The following is a 20,208-nucleotide window of genomic DNA, read 5'->3' on the forward strand; positions in this document are numbered from 1 at the left end:
ATCGGCCTCCCCGCCTTCTCGATCTTGCCATGATCCCATTATCCATGCCGTCACCTTCGAATCCGGAGCCATACCGATGCGGCTGGCTTCCCCATCCTGAGGCTCATATGGTTTCTATCCCGACAGAAGCAGGTTTCTCTGTATGGAGCTTCATAGTACCGATGCGATCCAATCATGCATAGGGAATTTGCTGATGAAACATTCATACGCATCTTCAGGCGATAGAACGCTTGGAGCATATGACAAAAAAATTTGACACTCCCTTCATCGTCTTTCATGCGATATATTCTCGAGATGGGATGCCTCTCCCCATTAATAAAGCCATACGACAGATGCAAGGTTCATTCTATAAGAAAGATCAGCATGGTGAGGGGGTATTGTTGTGGCTCGGTACGGAGACCAAAACTACACCACCATCATAAATATCTCAATTGCTTTTTACCCTATCATAAAGTTGTTCTTAGCGACTTGCTTACCACCTTATATTATGTTTGAGTACTGTATGAATGCAACACGTGAGATCATTAGTTATTGCAACTAAAAAACACATATGTCATGCTCAGTCGTACAAGAAGATCGGTGAAAAGTAGATATTTCCAGGCGCAATCTTCCAAGACACTGGTACATAGGAGAAATGATGCTTACCGTCTACCTTGATGACCCATAGGATTTCATGCCGTTCATCGGAGGCTCAAGGGATATCAGACAAATAGACAGACTCGAGGTCGGCGCAGTTATAGCTCTGTGTGTTTCTTACTAACTTCCGTTCACTTTCACGTTGAAACTGCGTACCAAGTGCACTAGAAAGAGCAGGTCCTTCTGGGCCTCCTCCCACAATGACAATGTCGCGTTCCTCAGAGCTTGATGAGCGGTAGAGAGTGATCGCAATGTCTGCGCCCAGTGACCCCTTGAAGCAAGCAAGCAAGCCCCGAATTTAGCGGCAGAGCTCAACACATTGGTCGAATTTGCTCTATCGCATCTTGCACTCGGAATGCGCGCGTCGCGATAGTGGACGACGTCCCGTCAAAGCGACCAGACTATCGAATGTCAGCGGTGACCAGAGAAACCGGAAAGCGGGGCAGAGATGAGAGATGGAAATCCGGAGGGAGGGCGAAGACGCGGGGTCAGTCTGTGGGGAAATTCCAAATTCCAGAATGGCTGCTACCGCAAATAGGTTTCTTAACGCTGGCTAAGCATCTTCGCGCTCACCCCGCGGTAACTGATCGTGCACTGATGTAAGCGATTCGCGTTGCCGCGTTCCCGCTCTGGTGCCATGGCTCGTGCACGGGCGACACAAAATTTCTCTTCGTGGCTACTTTGCGCGTTGCTTCGCTGGCTGCTTGGGGCTGCTTTGCAAGGTTGCTTCTGCTCGGGCTGGAAAGTTTTATCGGCTGGACCACAAGCCATGATAATGCTCGACGCCACATTTTGTGGCACATGCAATGTGTAGGATTCCAGCTCCAGGTTCTTGTATTTTATTCACATGAGGACACAATGATGTTTCGGCAGTCTCGTAATCAGATGGTATGGAAGGGAGAGCACGAGAGCTGTACAAGGACGGCGACACCATATTCACAGCATTGATGAGATCGGAGAGCCAGACTACCCTGCTCTGTCGCCGGCACTTCATGACTGCGAAACCCTCGCTCGCCACTTCTTTCACTCTGTGACTGTTTCTCGGTTCCAATCGAGAATCCCCGTTTGAAACAGAGATTCGAGGCAGTCGTCGTGGTCTGGCTGAAGAGCTCCTTGAGGAACGCCCCCGAATTCGGCGCGTGGCCCAAGAGTTCCTGCACCGCCGCCATGGCGTCAATGACAGCGTACAAGAGCTTCGAAAGCACCTCACCTTGAGTGAGTCGAGCTCCTCTCTGCCACCGCCTGGAAGCAGTATGGACTTCCTGTAGCGTGCGCCTCGTACTGGATCGAGAGGATCCTGCTTGAACACTGTCGTGTACATATCAGCGGCAAAGACCAACGAATACGTGTACCTATAGCCGAAGAAAGCGTGTTAGCACCACAGGCACAAGATACATGTTCAGATATCTGTGGAAACACGTGCTCATAGTATCCAGCATCGTAACCGCTTGCGATGTGGTTGAATGAGCCTGGCCTGCAGACCGGAGACCGGAGCTGATCCTAGTAGTCGCCGCGCGCAGGTCGTTCCATAATGCTGTGTAGTCAGTCGGTTCTATCGGAAAGCATCGTGAGACTCACGCCACACAAAGAGCTGCACAAACGTGCGATAGCCCCTCCCTACTCACCCTCGTCAGTATGCACCTTGATGTCGAATTTGGCAAAGAAAAGTTGACGAAAGTAGAATAGGCGACCGTCGACATACCGGTTGCGAGAGACGACTCATGGAGTGCATCAATACATCATGCGACGAATGGGTGGAGACTCGTCGAACTTATCTCTTGATGATCTTGTCGATGAGGTCTCTTGAGAGCGGCTGTTTGGTCTTGTAATGACTTGACATGCGTTCGAGAACCGCTGGCTCGAAGCACCTACTCAAAAATATCAACATGAACGATGTTCTCCTCGTCGCCATCACGAGATGACAGCGTACCAATTCTGGAGCATCTGCGAGGGCGCCTCCACAAAGTCACCTCCCATACTGCGCATTGCCAGTTCGATGGAGAAGTATGAGGTCTGACCGAAGACAACTTACGATGTCCCATGGAACGTAGAGAACCGCGTCCTGCTCAACAGCTCATGGAAGACGTGCCCTATGTCGTGGAAAAACGTCACGACGTCATTGTGCGGCATCAGTGCCAGAATCGTCGGTGTGGGCTTTGCTAAGTTTGCGACCATCGCTGCTAGCGAATAGCTCTGCATGCCATCAGGACACATGAATCCTGGAAGCAAGGGCCAAACTGCCAATTGGAAATATTTCGATTCTGTGGATTCGAGCGAGACCAAAACTGTCAGTATATGATCATGCAAGAGTCCAAAGTCGACACGCACCACGAGGGAAGAGGTCCAAGTAACAATACCCGACAAAGCGGGACTCGTCATTCGCATCTTCTCCCATACCGCAAACTGCTGAACATCTGCCCCGGCACACACGTCAGAACCGAGCTTCCACAGATCGTCTATGCAGCACTAACCAGGATGCCACGTCTCGCCGTTGATCTCCACGAACCACACGCCAAGCAGGTTCTGGTAGATCTCGAGGATCGTAGGCACCACCGCACTGACAGGACAGCGCTCCTTGACCATCTCGTCATCCAGCTTGAGCGAACGCTCGAGTAGCACGCGGTGGTAATACCAGTAGTCCCATGTGTAGAAGTTGCCGTCAGATGGGTAGGTGTTCGCCGCATGTTCTTCCTCCTTGAGCTTCAGGAGCACAACACGCTCCTTTTCTCCGGTGGCAGGTCTGCTAAGAACTGTCGGTGCAGACGGTCAGCATGCGCTTAAGCGCGACTTATGAACACCTGAAAGGAGTCAACGAGATGCACGCGTTGAGCAGGTGATGCGCACGTACGCATGAAAGGTTACAATCAGCAGAAGGCGGCGCTGTAACCCGGTCCTTCAGACCCGATCCTTCGCGATCACATCTTTCGTGAGCTCGAGGAACTGTTCCGCAGAGTGCGTCCAGGACGGCGGTGACTGGGGCGGTGTCAGAGATGCCATAACAGTGTTGGTGGTCAACCAGTAGAGATGCAAACGGTCTAGAAAGCGGCAGCGTGCAGCGTGACTGATATAGCTGATGGCGGCGCTGAGGCGTTCTCGCGACCAGACAATTGCAAGCAGAGTCCCTTGTTTCGGTGAAGAGGCGATGCTGGTGAGCAAGAACGGGATGCGTGGGCGAGCGGACATGTCCGGACGATCATGTTCCAAATATCCACGCGACGGAAACGCTGGCGCCTTACGTAAGCCTGTTATTCGGGATCAACGAATCCAGCAGTAAGCTACAGACAATGAAGGTATAGAAAGATCTACATAAAATAATTACGAGAGTCTCACTTGGACCTGCGATACCTCTCCTTACGAGAACTTCACCGTCCTGTGAGCGCCATGTCCTCTGCCTTTCTAAAATTAAACATCCTAACGCGACGTCTCACGCTTTCTCAGTCTTGATAATATGAATTCGAGCATCCTGGTCGCGCCCTATGCATTCGTCGCTAATCAAGCGAACTATGACTGCTCCGTGGTGATATCGCCGTACCAAATGGCCTCTTTCCCTGCTGCTTCCGGCTACACCATCGTCCTCGCCAACACCCTCAACAGTTCAGATGTGAGTTGTAGTGCTAATGCCCTCTAATCTGTTCCGCCGTCGGAGATGAAGATACTGATGCTCGTGAACCCTTGTAGATCTATGCCAAGAGTGAGGAGTTCGCGATCAAGCCAGAAGGTTCCGCCTATCCCGCTACATCCGCTACGCCCACAGGAACAAGCACGGCTACCGGCAGCGCCAAGCGGCAGTGTGAGCGGCAGTGCAACCACAACTGACGCGGCTGCTGCCTCCTCCACCTCCGCTTCCTCCAAGTCGAGCGGCGCGAACAAGCTCGCCGCCTCTATGATGGGTGGTCTTGCTGGGACCGGTGCCTTGTTCAGATTGTTGATGGCTTGATCACCGCGTACGAGTGCTGCAGCAAGAACTGTGGACTTTACATTCCTCTGGCTTGTGTCAGCCCCACACACGTACTTTCTTGCACTTGTCCTTGTTTCTGTTCGTGGACGCTGAAGGCTTGGGGTGTGTTGTACCGTCTTTTCGACTGTACTGTCTTTACTAGTTTACATGAGTGTGATGCGGACAGTGCTTGTTTGACAATTCGCAATGTCGTGCAGGATCCATGCGTGCCCGGCGCTTGCTGCGAGTGGATGACGGAGAACTCTCAGTCGACTTGCCCGGGCGTTCTGAATCTACACGACAGACAGACAACAAAAGGACAAGTTCTCTCGTGCCATGAGCAGTATCTGGAATGCGGCAGCCTCGCACACTAACTGCATCTGGTCACCAGAAGACAGTCGAGGAGTTCACTAGAACGGGTGCATCAGTGAGCTATAGACCGATAGTATGCTTATACATACATATTGGCTGCGAGTCGGAAACGTTCTTTACCAAGGTCTCCTTACTTGTAGGAGGCATGCTGCTCTGGCAATAATCCTAAATTGTCGAAAGGATGCCATGTACTGGGCTGCCTATCACATGCCTTCAGTGCCGGGCTACCTATCACATGCCTTCAGCATGGACAGTATGTCCACTTGAGTGGAATCAAGTTCATCCAATCGCGTCCTGGTATTTGACAGAGATAGGAACAATAGCAGCAACCCTTGAGAGCGTATGGCACGTACCATGTCCCAATATCTCAAACAGCAATCGCACACTCAGCTCCATGTCACCCATCTTCCGCGAGCAAAGAATACCATGTTAGCAGCAGTGGCTGCATTAGAGAATCCCACTGTTCCTGTTCACGCATTCTCGCAACCTGCGCGAAGAACCTGAGTTCAACGCCGCCGTCAGCCATCCCTCTCAACGAGAGAAGTCAGACATCGCGAATAGAACAGCCATGTCGAACATTCCCAGCTCGTACTACGTGTGTGCGATCCAATATGCAATGCAGAGTGTCAGTCGTCCCTGCCCTTGCACGGTGGCGGAACTGTATGCCTTGAAGAGCTCATAGGCTCTATTATACAGCTGTCAACCAATGTTTTATTGCCTCATAGTCAAAGAAGTGCATCGACGTACCTCCAAGGTAATCGCAAGATGCTCCACCTTCTTCCCATTCGAGAGCTCAGGAGCGGACATTGTCACTTGCCGCTTCGCCTAACCCACCATGAATGATCTGGCCTGACGCGCCCTATCTTTATCAAACACTCACTTCTACATCTGAAGCAGCTCAAAAGTGCTCACGTCTGTGCTCGGTGCAATGCGCAGCCATGTAGTAGTAGAAGCCAGGATGCTGCAGCGCCTGCGTAGGGTTCAGGCCGGGCACGTGCATTGCCTCTACCTCGAACGCGATCCGTTGTTTGGTGTCGAATGCTTGCACTGCGAGCGGCGAAATAGCAGCGGCGGGTGAGGACGTCGAAAAATGAGTCGGTATCTTGAGCATCGAACGTGTGCACTGCTCGAGCACTACCGTCAGCAATCCTTGTAAACGATGTGGGTGTGTACCATGCGCACCTGCTTCATGGTCGAGACAATGCAGTCCTTGACCGTAGTGTTATTTCCGACGTCAGGCGGACGAGGTATGATGATGTTAGCCGGATGCGAATCTGCGTTCGTGGGATCGACATTGCGCACAGGATCCGATGGAGAGACAAGCGAGGAAATCGATTCTGGGGACAGCTGAGTGAGCTCTTGCTGACCGAGTCTGGAGACATGGCTGCGCGAAGAACAGGATAGCAGCAGAACGACTCCAAATAACAGTTGGCAGAGCCAGATAGCAGGACGCTTCCACAGTCACAATCAGTCCGACGTGCAAACTATATCAGATAGATAGAAGTATAAGCGAGTCTTCCAGCTATGCGATGCACATTGATTGGAGGCGAGCACGCAGGAGGCAGGAGGGCCACAGAATTATCACAGAGAGAAACGCATGGGCGCTCGACTCCGCAAAACAATGCTCTAGCGCCCGGCCTAGTCTGGGCGCCACTCATTTATGGTTAGGGCCTCAGCGTCGCGCGTACGGCATGCGTACGGGGGTACTTCACGGGGGTAATTATAGATTGGCTCTGGAAAGGTCAGAGCCGATGTAGGAAAGGCGAAGAATCGCCCTGCCTTTTCAGTAAATTCTGCTTATTTCCACCATTTATTGTTCGGGACAAGTTCTTCCCACGCTCTGCTGCTCGCATCGTTGCAGCTCTCGCAGGCCACGTGATCTCACGCGATGCCCGCCATATGCCAGAGAATGAAGTAATGCAGGCAGGAGCTAGGGTTTCGCCCACCGTGGACTGTCCGTGCAGGTCACCACGTCACCAGCCACCAGCCGCGGCGACGTCCGCATTCCTTAAACAGGCTCTATTCTGCAGTACCGGATCCGGCGGTAAAAGCATCAGAAGTTGTGGCAGGTGAGCCCATAGGTGCCTCGTGCGTTACACTGTATTTCATTGTATAGGTTCGAGATTGAGCCGAGAAAATGGCGTTGACGGAGTCAGGAACCATTTGATAAAGTTTGGATAACGGGATCTGAGCACTGCGACGAATTGTATAAATACCCGCGCGCGTAGGTGTTCCACGTTTGAAAGCGGGAAGCACCTATCAGACGCGCCTCTTGATCTCCGCTATTTGGACGGCGATGTCCACACTGGCGAAATATCTCCGGCGCAGTTCTTCGCCAATCTCTGATCGAAGATGTCGGGATGCAATGGCAAGCTGCGCAAAGCCTTGTCGACCCCAAGCTCAATGGCCCCCGTTCCAGAGTCCTGAGAGGTAGGCTGATCCTCGATCTCCCTGTCCGTTTTCATGTTGTCCCATGTTGTCCCGGATAGGGTGCGGCCGAAAGGGTTTTCGCGAACACCTTTCGACTCAGCCGTGACAGTGACGACATTGCCACCAATGAGCAGACCTAATGTTGGAGAGGATGTGCTGCTAGTAAATTCGCATGGGAGCCGGTTCGAAGCGCTCACCCGTATCATCACGTTCGTAATCGGACGAACAGCCTGCCCACAGAAAGATCCAAATAGCACGAGGAAGCCTGATGGACTTGAGCTGTTCGCGCAATTCCCATCGTTATCCTCACCAATACTAGCGGTGTCTACGTGCTAATACCGCTCCCCTTTTTCGCTCATCGCGCAAGTACCCGCTTGTGTGCTGCACCATTTGCAACCATATTACGATGCTCAGGTTACCATTGACCTGGGATGACGACGACCTTCTACTAGATGAGCCGTTCTTGACTCAGTTCCGTCTCCGCAAGGAGGTATGCGGCAGCAGAAATGGTAGTGTGATTGACTGGTACAAGAGAATGGAGAATGAGCTAGGGCCAGACGATGTGAGTACAATGTAAAATTATCTCCAGCCAATACGTTCATTTACGATATATAATGTTCTATTCAGCTCATTGCAGCTCAAAAATGGCTGGAATTCGCTTTTGCGGTCCCATCCGCCGATGACTTCCAGGGTCGAGAGCAGATATCAGTCAAAAATGGGGGCCTTGAAATATTCATCGAGTTCTACTGGCATCTCGCTCAAGGAAGCAAGTTGAATGCACTTTGCCTTCTCAATAAAGAACGTCGCGATAGGAATTTCACGTGTTCCATCACATTCAATGCCTTGGGAGGCCAGTATACTCAAAGCACTGTCGTGTCCAATACGGTCTCGGAGAGGGCATTTCGATCAGATAGCCGGCAAAATGGGAGGAAACGGGCGAAGTCGAAGAAGGCTAAGCGAGCACACGTTAACTTCTCCCCGGATCCCTATGATGGCGAGGTCAGACAGGCTGAGGAGGATCCTCAATCCTTCAGGTATTCTCAAAGTACGCCTTCACGTAACATCGGTTGCAAAAATGGCTCAGCAGCTCGAGAGCTTCCAACGATCACTGAGAGTCATTCCAACGAGCCTCAAGGTGGTGAGGGATTTGCCGGCTAGCATTCGTAATTGTTCAGCGCTGATGTGTCGGACTAGATGCGTTATCAGACCAGAGATTCGTCATTGAAGGTCCTCCAACCACCGCAACTATGGAACAGCCGTTTCTTCCGATTTCCAAAAGTGGCCAATCGAGCCTCTTGGCAATCATTGGCAACAAGCGTAAATGGACCAATGCGAGTACCTCGTCGTCGTCATGCCCACCATCTGAACATGAGAGGCCGTCATCTCTCGCTCCTTCCACCCGCTTGGAATCAGTTCCCGACGACGATGACAGTGATTTCTCATTGCTGTCAGAATTCATGGGCAATGATAGCTCTTTGGAAGTCAACACGCCCGCAAATCGACTCGACGATGTGCAATATGCCATTTCGAAAGCCCCTAGGAGACGATTGCCCGGCAGGCTTGCCTCACATAGGGACAAACTCTCGATGTTGGCCAAAGACATGAGCTTGTTCGACTTTGGAAGTCATTATGGTTACATCGAACCAGAAGTGCAGGACAATTCGCACAGGATATCTGTCAAAGTCCCTGTGCACCAGCCGACGCAAGGCAAGGACAAGTATGGAACACTCAGGAAGACGGCACATAATTCTATTCCCAAGGGTCCACGTCCCTCCAATGCCCTCCCGGCTATCCCTAAGGCACAAGTCGTACTTGTCTCTACTCAACAATCAGTCGTGGAAAGCAGGAAACAAGAAAGCATGGTCATTTCCAACCAGCTCCGAGTCCAGAGCAATATTGGACGTGAAGCGCCTCCTGGAAGATCTGCGGCTACCACTCAGCAGTCGTTGTCTCAATCACTCAACAAAACAACACTCGGAAGGATTCGCAAGAATGACTCAAACCACGCAGAGGGCGTGAGGTCCCAAGCTCAAGAATCAGAGCGAGGCAATAAAAGGGGACCGAAAGAATCACTCCCAAGCCGGAACGTGAAGCGGCGGCGCGGTGACGCTGACGTCATAGGTGGTGAAATAGGCTCTGCATTGATGGGTGCAGCAGGAGTATTGGAACAAACGCGCAGCATGCAGCGCGTCTCTTTTGAGCAGAACCTCAACGAGACCCGTTCCGTAGGTCGTTTATCCTATCACATCATCACTCCCTCTAATTTGACGTCTTTCAGACGAGCATTGCTCGACGTGCTGCGTCGATTCAACGAACCATTCAAAATGATCAGGAGCATGTGCCACCTCAAGCCACACCCGATCATCATGATAGTACGACGAACAAGCACGCTCGACTCGTGCTCGATATTGCAGATCCGGAACAAGTTTCGTCCGCTTCCAGCGTCCCGCGCCAAACTGAGAAGCTACCAAAACGCCGTCCCGGCCGCCCAGTTGCGACTCAAGAACGTGATGCATCGGCTCCGTCTGCGCTAGGGCAACCTGCCACTTTTGCCGACTTTGACAGGGTTATCCGAGATACTGCTACGGAAAAGATGCTACGTAGGGAGGCATCGGGCATAGCAATAAGCGACTGGGAAGATGCCGACGAGAATGGCGCACATGGGTTGCCACCCGACTCGAGCGAGGATGAGACTCCTTTGAACGAGGTGGTTGCTTTCGGAGAGTCGAGTACGCGCGCCTTTGCTGACCCGGCCAGCACAAACGTAACTATTGGGCGTCTACCATCTTTGATCGTTAGCGACTCGGACAACGCGGAGACTCTTCGAAGATCTTCTTCTCTTAGTGCAGCAGCATTCGAAGCTAATTACCGACCATCCAAACTCGAAATAGCGCCGGAGTCTTTGAGGCAGTTCTTTGCGCCTCCCACAGCGGCAGCTCTTTATATGCCTGATAATCGTCGCGATGCTCCGCGACCTCGCTTACACTCGAAACCTCCAATTTGGGCAGAGGTCTGTGTAGGACTATCTGTACGCGATATCATATTGATGCGCTAAACAGTCGAGACAAGAGGTCTGCGAGTCCTTTGACTGGTTTAGGAATTATCACGGTGGTGTATACTACACAGGAGGTGTGGTGAAGGGTTATCTCCTGAGCGCGTTCTCTTCAAGGTACGTCTCTCCTTGGCTTGAGAGAGGGTAAAGCTCACAAGTTTCAAGTCGCGATGTCTTCGCCCACAACGGCCGCCTTATCATATCTCATGGGTTCGTGCCATATCGGTTTGAGCTACCTCTGCTAATCTCTGAGATAAAACCGGGCAGTGGTGGTAGGGCAAAGAGTTTGCGTAGAAAGGACGGAACTAGTCAAGTACAAGAAGCGGATGACCAACAAGCGCAGGACAAATCCGTGCGCGCCCTGTTGAACACACATCGCATAGGTCGCCCCATTGCTCTCATGGTAGATGACAAATATAGCTTGTTTCCATATGACTTGGCTACGGACCGGTACACCTACGTTGTGCTTGGGTTCTATCGTATCGCACATGCATGGGGTAAGTTGCACCGATACGCGAGAACTCTTTCCATTGATGAATGCGACCTGTTGTAGCTGAGCGACAACCGGAAAACAACGTGAGAGGGTATGTAGTTCGATACAAGTTCGCTTTCCAATGGTGCGAAGAGCAAGGCACTCCTTGGTGGATGACAGCGCATGACTCGGGACAAGGTGACGTGCACTGGTATCTCACATTGGACTGCCAAACTGACGTGATTCAGAATCTTGTGACGTTACAACTTCGGCCAAAGACCATGACCCCGCTGCTGCCACGGACATGTCAGTCAGACTCAACCCACCATGGTACGAGCCCTGGTTCGTCTTGTGCCTGCTGTTGCTGAAAGTGGTGATGATAGCTGCTCAGAGAACGACCTTGTCGCCTTCACATGTCGATTCTGTCGAAAACAATCACCGATGATCTACGTTCAAGATTGGATTTGCTTGTCACCAGAGTGTAAAGCTTTTTGGCGGACATCTCAAGGCGACCATCCTCCAGCACATCTGCATTATTCTGCGCAATTTCTCCAGTTGCTGCACTTCGCCCCGGAGAGAATAGAGCAGCTCCGGCCTCCTTTACCCACAAGTTGTACTATCTGTAAGGGGTGGCACTGCATCAAATGCGGACGTCTATCTAGCAGGTAATAATTGATTGATTATTTCGCTTGGATTTGGTACGCTAACCATATAATGAATAGGTATATGTGGGAGCGCTGGTCATGCAGATATTGCGGGGTACGAAACACCCCCCCTGAGATCGTCTACGACTTCATTCACAATTGATTCAGGAGACACATGCGGTTCCCGGACGAATCAGGGAACCGAATGAATTCTGGGATCAAGTAACGCCAAAGCTCCGTACTCATTGGGTCGCACCGGATTCTGGTGAGTTCAGCACCTCTGTAAAACGTAGCCTGCCAGAACTGGCTTTCAGGGATAGTAATAGCCCAGACCAGGTTCTTCAAGACGGGGAATTCCTTCAGCATGGTATACACATACCTACTTCCGCATTCCCGGTCGGTGACTCCCTGCATCTCCCGTAATCAGCAGCATTGAGGCGCCTTGCAGCGGACGAATCTATTTAATCATCGGCAGCGGTGGAATCAATGCAGATGCAGATGCAATATTCCGAGAATATCAAGAACAAGCGGCAAATGGCAAGCTCCTGTTCCGAAGATCGCCGCTACGAGCTGTATGTATCTAGATTGCTGAATCTTGGGTCTTCGTGGACTGAATTCCATTTAGCATAAATGTATGCTCATTTGTCCCTTTTGTCGTACATATTGTGTAGAATTCATTCAACAGGCAGAGGTACACTGTTGACAAAATATTTCTCACAGAATTGTAAGTTACAAAATGCTATTGTCTACTGGTGCTAACACTTAAAATTACGCACAGGCGGTGAATCATATCAGGTACGAGGTGTCACTCAGGCACATGACCATCTCGCCTATCGTGCACAGTATGTCGGAGGAACGGACAGCACGATCACTTGGGAGCGTGCTCCGAGTGCTGTTTGTAGAGCTCGCGATCTCATCAACCAACGTGTGAAAGAAGCTCTCAATACCGAGTATGGGTTCAATGAGGTCCTCAGTGCAGCATACATGGAGAAACAGAGCATGGGAGTAAGTAGTTTCGCGCTGGCTTGTCCATCTTTTGCTTAACGGAGCAATGATAGTTCCACAGTGACAGCGAGCTAGGATTGGGCCCAACCGTTGCATCGTTGTCGCTGGGGTCATGTGCAAAGATGCACTTCCGTCTACTTAGCCATTACAGCAAACACACGGAGAATGCTCTGAGGGGGAATGCGCTTACTCTGTGTCTCCGTCATGTAAGCATGATGTTCATCATTTATGCCCCTCTTAGCTGATAACGATCCAGGGAGATGTTCTGATTATGGAAGGAGCAGGTGTGCAGACATATTATGAGTGAGTTGCCGAATATGACTTGGAAAGATCAGTGAAGTTAACAATTGACGAGGCATACTGTTATACCGATGGACTTTCGCATTGCCGCAACTGCACGTTACATCGATAATAGTGGCCAGGTGGTAAACTCTGCATCTCTCTGACTATCATAATGTATTCGTCAGAAAAGCTCAAATCCGGTCTATGATGCTTTTATATTCTTGCCGTCACCAAAAAAAGACAGTGAGTCCGAGAAAGTCCCAGGACCGCCTTGTGTTTTGAATTTCTTCGAGCTCCGGGTTGGGAGCTTCTTATCGTGTGTTCATTGGCTTGTACAGACCAGTGAGAACAAATCAAAAATGAAATTCTCGAGTCATCACATATTGCTACGTGAGAGAAGACTGTGACAAATAATGATAAGGCCGGTGCGGGCAACGCTCGCTAGTACGACGAGCAGGTCACACGCGGTGGAGACGCGTGATATTTCAGTATGTACATTTCTGTGTGATATATGTAGCCCGACGTCCTCTCCAGGTCCGCAACATCGCCTCTTCGTGATGACGCTCTGGCTCCAGCTGCACTTCCTCTACCGCATCCACCGGGGCCTCGTAGGCTTGACAGACCCGACTACGTCGCATCTTCACCATTGTCTGAATCATCGTCGCTAGACGTTCCTCAGGCTCTGCTTCGCGTCGGATGCGTTGGAAGAGGGCGATTTCATGGAGCGCGGTTACGCAAAGAATAGGATTGGAGATGAAGCGGTCTGCCAGGATTGGCAGATCGTGTATGATGTGCTTGATCGAAACAATGTAGAATAGATGGAATGGGCTGCCCAGAGGGATTGACTTGTTTGGTATGAGTAATGCATACCAACGGCGAGCACAAATGTCCCAAAGCACTGCCGACGTGGCGTTCATCAAACTACCTAATAGAGAGATAATTCAACACTGCAGTCTTTAAACTGTGGAATACTTTGTGATATAGAATCCTAGTAGAAATTGATGGAAACGTCAGTCAGAGTATTTTGGGCTTTGAACACAGCGGCACACCGGGTCCGTCACCAGTCCCATCTCGGTCGCCACCACTCTGTATGACAGTCATAGTCGCTAAAGGACGACGCGCGTGCTAGCTGAAAGCTCAGTACCTCCTCTGACGCGACTGAGCACTTGTGGTGCCAATGAGAGACTTACACAGCCACCATAGATGTCATCGAGCTTGAACAACCGTGCAGGCCGAGTGTCGTAAGAGAGTGTCTTCGCGTCGATGGGGAACGAAGCGTCGATACGATATAGAGACACGGATACAGAGTGTCCGGAGTATGAGGTCGAATTGGGTTGCTGAGAGGGAAGGTCGATATTCAGCTCGCAGGTTTCCATTCCGCGATCGATGGCTCGGAATTTTATGATGGTCGATACCTAGCGACAGCGAGTTGGGTAGAGGACTTAAAATGGCACGAGAGCACTCAGCGTATCGGTCACAAGGATCCTCTGCTGCCCAGATGAGATACCGCCAGAGTGTCCCAGATATCTCCCGGAATCGTTGTCGAACACTCGATTCCCGTGCGCGTCATCAATGGAGGTGATGATGATGGGAAAATTGTTGAAATGGAAAGGAGTCGGAGGCGATGGACTTGCTATTCGATCGAGACCAATGAATTGCGATGGCCGACGGAGATGAAGCATCACGTCTCGCTTATTAAGCCGTTCCGCAAGCGTACTCGTGGCGGGGGCGAGGAAGAGTAGCAATGCATTCGTAACTGCGCATAAGACACAGACAACCACCGGCAGCGGGGCGAATTTCGACTGTTTGGTTGGCTTCGAAGACTTTTTGCTACTGAGATTGCGAAGAAATAAACAATTCCACTCCGCAGGGGTGGAGTTGGCGCAGCTGGTCCGACTTGGATGGTGGAACGTGAGGCGTCTCGTGAATGAAAAGGTGGGGCATTGATGAGCCTTTTAGTATGAGCGTCGTAATAATGCAGTATCAGATCTATAATATGCATCCCCTGCTTTGCTGACCAGGCACTTCAGCGAGGCGACGCAAGAACGTTTCAGGGAAAGATCATGCTCAATGCTGCGAATTGCACGGATTCACATTTGTGCAACAAAATTGCTCGTCAAGTCCACACCGGCAGCTTTGAAGCCTATGGCCCATGGCCCCTCGGAAACAATCGTGCACGGAACCATGGAAGCATTCCGTGTCATTGACTATGGAGGAGTCATCTGAAAGAACGCGTGGTTCAGTAGAACGTATCCGTCGCGCATAGAGTGGTAGATCATTCCGTTGCCTTTAAAGCTGATAATGACGATACTTGGCAGGCATACAGGCATGAATCGAGAAGAAGACTGTCTTGCATGCAGCGACTGGACAATCACAGTCGCACCAGGCTTTACGCGTCCTATCACGTGACCGCGTTCACGCGATATTCTATAGTCACACCTTCCAGGGATGGTCAATACAGCTTCTCGTAGCAGACGAACCTCGAGTTCCCTGGCTGTCGCATGGTTATGAGATGGGCCGCTTATGTTTTCGCATGCAGCTCTCTGAAAAATGCTATTGTAATGAAAATATTGCGAGATACTGTATCACAAGAGACGCCGTTGCACCCAGTCCGTTATTGCCTGTCTATCAGCGTGATATGAACGGGTCATTTAACGAAACCAGCATTGACTGAGACGGACTTGGTCAGTTCAGCTTGACCAACTGTACTGTGATGTTGCAGTCCGCGGAGAGCACGAGGTGCTCTTCTCGCTCAGGATTAGGGTGTGGACGACCAAGTATCTAAACAAATCACAGAACCTCCTCATACGCACAACGATTTGCACATCCCTAGAAATGCATATCACCTGTCTGACGAGGGGATGCAGAATACGGCTCTTGATTCGTGATCGCCGCCAGTGATAGCATCTCCCTTCTCGAGCGCATATGATTCGTGCCATCGGACGGTGAAGCAACTCGATGAGAAGATCTCGATGCTAAGTACGGTTCTGTTGGCACGTCTTGAGTCTCTGGGCATAATTCTGATCTGCGCGCCGCTGACAATACAGACGAAGGAATAGAGATGTCCCTCTCAGATGGTTGGCCCCCAGCTTCATGGAGGGGTATTGCGGTTGAATCCTCGATGGCAGGTGGGCCGGAGAAGCTCGAGCGAGCAGAGGAAATGTTAGCTTCACAGACAACCGGCTCGAAGTTAGTCATGGGGGGCAAGAACTTGTATGTGCGAGGAGTTGAATACTGCATGCCGGACCCACGAAAGGCTCTTTTCAAAACATGGAGCATTAGATCCCAAAAGTCGAAGTGCAGGAAAGCACGTACTGAGCGGGCATAGGTTTTGTAGAACGACGAGTAATCTGTATGCTCTGTGTTTGTGTAGATGACGAGGGATCCAGTCTTGCCTGAGATGAGGAGGTCGCTCCTGAGTCGGGGCTAATGGCGAAATTTCGAACGATGTCCTTCAGTTCCAGCATCTCGGTTTCCAAACCGCTGATCTTCGCGCGATCTTTGAGGGCGTCAGCCTGCATGCTTCTCATTTGCGCCTTCAAGTCCTCGACTTCGCGTCGAGTTACATCTCTCTTACTTAGCGCTTCTTAGAAATTAATCATCAAGATGCTTAGATCATACTCACTCAGGCTCCAACATAACCCACTCACATGTCGAGCCTCTTTGAGTGCATGGACCACAGGGTCGAGCTCTTGTTGGACGGAACAAGCATCAGACACAGCACACAGCCAAACCGTGATAGCCAAACCTGTCACATTTGATCTTCCGTCTACGACACTCTGCATCAATATAGGCAGTCACTGAGATGCGGCCGATATAGACAATACGAGGAATGCAATCACTCACCTGTGCAACTAAGCCCCCCTTTACGCCGTTCGCTTTGCGACGACGTTGCTCTATCATAAAGATCCTCATGAACGGAGCTCTCCCGAGCTAGGCCCAAGAATTAGTAAATTGTCCGTTATGAGCACGGCGAAGATCACACCACCCACCCACTTCTGTCCGGGCAGCAAGTCCGGCTAAATGACGGAATGAAAACGGGTCGTTCTCTGAGCGTGATTCTCATTTAGAATCCCAATAAAGAACACACCTTCCATGACCCGTTCAGTCACTGCTGACCTCGTGTTATCAGATGCCGTATCAAAGGAGAATGGTGCAGAGTAATTCATCAATGCCTATGAAGGAAGGTGTACAGATCGAAGCAGGCTCGACCTCAGGTCGTGATCTCAGAGAAGAGATACGAGGGAGCGGTAGGATTCAAGATCGCTCATTCAACAGACTCGAGGCTCCGTCGTGATGAAGATACCTGCCTGTTTTGGGCCTTCCATAGGTTTGCATTGCGACCATCTGCGGAATGTAAGCAACGCGAGAATTTCAGCTGATTCTCAGGTAAGCGTTCATTTTGAACTTGCTTTTTGTCCTCCACTTACCGGCACGGTTGACGCGCAACCGATAACATGCCAATGTGCGATTGGCAGTTGACAGCATGTTACCCTCTGTAGCGCCTGTCGATCGGGCATCGCAAGTATGTCCGCCGTGATGTTGTCGATAAGGTCATTCCTCGGGGTTCCGCAGTCCACCGGGATGCTCCCAATATAGTATCTCTTCTTGACGATGTTCCTATTATATCATTCAGCCAGGTCGCTGGGTTGTTCCTGACATATTTATATTAGGAGGGCTAGAAGACACGATCCTCCGGAGCGTTCCAGATATAGCATAAGTGTGTATCCGCCGTGATGTTCCCGATAAGTCTTTCCTTGGCGGTCCTCAGTTCGCCGTGATGCCCCCGATATAGTAATCCTTCTTGGTGATGCTCTATCGATGATCAAAGACCGGTTTCCGATATGAGTCAGTGTGAGTGGACAATACCGCCAAAGCGCAACTGTGGGCTCTGTATTGGTTCTCTTCGCTTCGTTTTGAATCATCTCTTATTCGTGCTCCGAGACATAGGCAACAAATCCACCATCAGAAGGCTGCGAGATACTCAGCCATTCTGTCGCTCGGATTTCGCCGACATCATGTGTCTGCGGCTAGATGCCACACAGAGAGGATTGCGCAGCATCGAAATTCGGGGTTTTTACGAGCAATTCACACAGAAAACTGGGGCTGTAGGGATTACGGCAGGCTTCACATTTGCTTATGGAACGTTCGGCTTCTGCTCGGCATTGCCGTCCCCTTGAGGGTCACTGGCACTGCGGATGACCATGCCAGCACGCTCTTGAGTTTCCGCGTCGCCCATATCTTACTCTGATTCTCGCGTAAGATGGGTGAAACAAAACAACCTCAGTGTTGTCACAGCGCATTACAGGTTATATCAAGAGTCAGGAAGCACATGAATCGCTTAGCAAAATATGGTACGAGGTAACAAAAGATCGATGATTAAAGCGTCAGAGCTTGTCTCGATCTCTGCTCATCAAGGCGAGCATTCATGGTACTGAAGCGCCTCATGAGTCATCATCTTCCCGCAGAGGCATTGTACAAACATGGCGTGAAATTCTTCTTCAGATAGACCGGGGTCATCCTGACAGTTCAACTTCATGAAACGGGCAGATGCGTTTCGATGATCGAAGGTGTCGCTAAGTATCGACGTTTCGCTGCCGTTCACGCTGCAGTTTACGGCTAACGCACCGTACTTTAGCTCTGTGCTTCAAGAAAAATACAGAAATTCTACCTCACCGCCGTTTGTTGGGTCCGCCGTTGCGGGAGCCGTCGTTGGTACTGCCACCACCGGACGCTGCAACAGAACGTTCCAGTCAGCACAATGCATCTTGGAAGGTGATGCTACTCACCGGGCCTTCTTGATTTTGTACTGCCTTCACCCCTATTTGCCGGACGGGCTAAGAGGTCGGTGCATAATCAGTTGCCCGCTGATTACGATGATTATTGACGGGTCATCACCATCTCTTGTTCGTTCAGGGAGTATATCGACTTCGGTGATCACATCTGCAAAGCGTTCATATCACGAATATCCATTCACTCAGCTAAGACCTACCTCTGCAAGGATAGTTCTTGACCTGAAGATCCCGTAGGACATAATATTTCTCTAAATAGACTGCCCGATTGTCCGCAAAGAAGGATAACAGCACCTCGAACAAAATAACTCACGGAAGTATTTGCACATCCCGGTTGAGCAGCGAGCTACCCATAGGTTGTTAAGGCCGCGGTTGATCGTGAAGGTCGTGACGACTGTCTCAGTATAGGCTGTGGTGCTTGTGTCCAACGAAGCACACATGCAGCCAGGATTCCGAAATTGGTGCGTACGGCGATATTCAGCGAACTGTTGAGGAGGAACGCGCTGATTGTCTTCGTAGACCGGCCTACACACGAAACAATGTCATTAGCAGCATGGATTTGATCTCTCAGGGCTTTCGACATACCACAAAAATGGAATGAGCCTAGCACTGGAGCGATCATACTGCATTGGTACACTTTCTGATCGATTAATGTAGCGGCGAAACGGGCGGAAGCCGTGCGGGTCCTCCGGATTGTCCTCATCGTGTGGATAGACTGTCGGAATGATTCCGCCGTCTGGGTCGAGGTGAGGCATCCGGGAGTCGTCTCGTGCAGGGCGAAGTCTGCGGTCTGCGGGTGAGCCGTTTGCCACCAGCTACACCCCATGTTTTGTCTCTTCGAATTCTGTAGTCCTGCTACGGGCCATTGGCACCCACGGCCACACTGTGACAGTAGCACACATTCACGTCAGGAGCGTGGTCTCGTGTTTTCGATGAATAACTGCTCCATCACAACTTCCTGTGGAGTCTCAGGTTCGTATCCGCGCTATTTGACCGAGAACGATCTGCTCAGAGATCTGCCAGGGATGACACTTCTATCGCCGGCCCATTCATTCTACTCCACTGTTCACAAGTTGGCAATCGTACGTGTGCTTTCCCATTCGGTGAGCACATGGACACAGGTGATTCTTCCGCCGTGTTCCCGTCCCTGGGTGCATGGGAGCTTAAACCGGATGAACCCGACAGCTGGCAGAGACTCGGCTGACTGCTTGCGCAATTGAAACGGAGACGATAGCATGACGAACATTCCATCTGTGTCTACATGTGTCATCCTTGCCACGACATTTCTCCATGGAGGCCAAGAATGTAATCACGACATGTTGGCGTGTGTCATTCTGCATGAAACCGAATGCTTCCGCTCTTGCATTCGACTTTCCAGGTGGTGACAGACGTCTCGTCGTGACTCAACTGAACGGTAGAGTTGTCATTGATACCTACCTATGGCCCATGTAAGCTGTTCCGTGTATTCTCACAATTGCCTTTGGGCCCATCGGGATTTGACGTTCCACAGAGCATCCGTCTCGCGAAGTGCCGAACTTTTGAGACGGCAGGCTGCTCGATCGATCCATTGAACTCGGTGCGTTGTT

The 20,208-nt window shown here is 50.9% G+C and overlaps 6 protein-coding genes across 6 annotated transcripts; 1 reads left to right on the forward strand and 5 right to left on the reverse strand.

Annotated features, from left to right (window-relative positions):
- Positions 1–559: 559 nt before the first annotated feature.
- On the reverse strand, positions 560–5,092 carry LAESUDRAFT_717318 (zincin; the record flags this gene model as incomplete). The annotated part of the gene is made up of 20 exons (XM_040907322.1): positions 560–618; positions 646–690; positions 793–907; positions 1,210–1,467; positions 1,554–1,790; positions 1,847–1,988; positions 2,032–2,188; positions 2,215–2,227; positions 2,262–2,277; positions 2,567–2,614; positions 2,669–2,829; positions 2,965–3,050; positions 3,108–3,379; positions 3,485–3,516; positions 3,538–3,878; positions 3,967–4,032; positions 4,293–4,589; positions 4,649–4,732; positions 4,759–4,866; positions 5,035–5,092. 20 exons carry the CDS (start codon positions 5,090–5,092, stop codon positions 560–562), a joined length of 2,595 nt encoding a protein of 864 aa, XP_040759477.1.
- A 993-nt stretch (positions 5,093–6,085) lies between these two features.
- LAESUDRAFT_663296 (uncharacterized protein) lies at positions 6,086–6,310 on the reverse strand (the record flags this gene model as incomplete). The annotated part of the gene is made up of 1 exon (XM_040905052.1): positions 6,086–6,310. A coding segment is annotated over one exon (225 nt), but the record flags the coding sequence as incomplete, so codon positions are not given.
- Positions 6,311–10,319: 4,009 nt separating this feature from the next.
- On the forward strand, positions 10,320–12,994 carry LAESUDRAFT_663299 (uncharacterized protein; the record flags this gene model as incomplete). The annotated part of the gene is made up of 14 exons (XM_040905053.1): positions 10,320–10,385; positions 10,435–10,544; positions 10,593–10,637; positions 10,695–10,924; positions 10,981–11,110; positions 11,283–11,564; positions 11,622–11,658; positions 11,712–11,808; positions 11,858–11,939; positions 11,992–12,119; positions 12,229–12,267; positions 12,322–12,548; positions 12,805–12,851; positions 12,904–12,994. The coding sequence occupies 14 exons, from the start codon at positions 10,320–10,322 to the stop codon at positions 12,992–12,994; spliced, it is 1,611 nt and encodes a 536-aa protein (XP_040759479.1).
- Positions 12,995–13,887: 893 nt separating this feature from the next.
- Positions 13,888–14,512, reverse strand: LAESUDRAFT_663344 (uncharacterized protein; the record flags this gene model as incomplete). Its single annotated transcript, XM_040905057.1, is given in 3 exon segments — positions 13,888–14,015; positions 14,029–14,245; positions 14,309–14,512. 3 exon segments carry the CDS (start codon positions 14,510–14,512, stop codon positions 13,888–13,890), a joined length of 549 nt encoding a protein of 182 aa, XP_040759480.1.
- A 1,160-nt stretch (positions 14,513–15,672) lies between these two features.
- On the reverse strand, positions 15,673–16,351 carry LAESUDRAFT_763480 (uncharacterized protein; the record flags this gene model as incomplete). Its single annotated transcript, XM_040913264.1, has 3 exons — positions 15,673–15,817; positions 15,871–16,089; positions 16,146–16,351. 3 exons carry the CDS (start codon positions 16,349–16,351, stop codon positions 15,673–15,675), a joined length of 570 nt encoding a protein of 189 aa, XP_040759481.1.
- A 1,858-nt stretch (positions 16,352–18,209) lies between these two features.
- Positions 18,210–19,377, reverse strand: LAESUDRAFT_763481 (uncharacterized protein; the record flags this gene model as incomplete). The annotated part of the gene is made up of 8 exons (XM_040913265.1): positions 18,210–18,264; positions 18,314–18,449; positions 18,507–18,564; positions 18,620–18,651; positions 18,729–18,773; positions 18,823–18,882; positions 18,936–19,147; positions 19,208–19,377. The coding sequence occupies 8 exons, from the start codon at positions 19,375–19,377 to the stop codon at positions 18,210–18,212; spliced, it is 768 nt and encodes a 255-aa protein (XP_040759482.1).
- Between the last annotated feature and the right edge of the window lie 831 nt (positions 19,378–20,208).

Source organism: Laetiporus sulphureus (genome assembly GCF_001632365.1).
Source record: "Laetiporus sulphureus 93-53 unplaced genomic scaffold LAESUscaffold_56, whole genome shotgun sequence".
Classification (NCBI taxonomy): Eukaryota; Fungi; Basidiomycota; class Agaricomycetes; order Polyporales; family Laetiporaceae; genus Laetiporus; species Laetiporus sulphureus.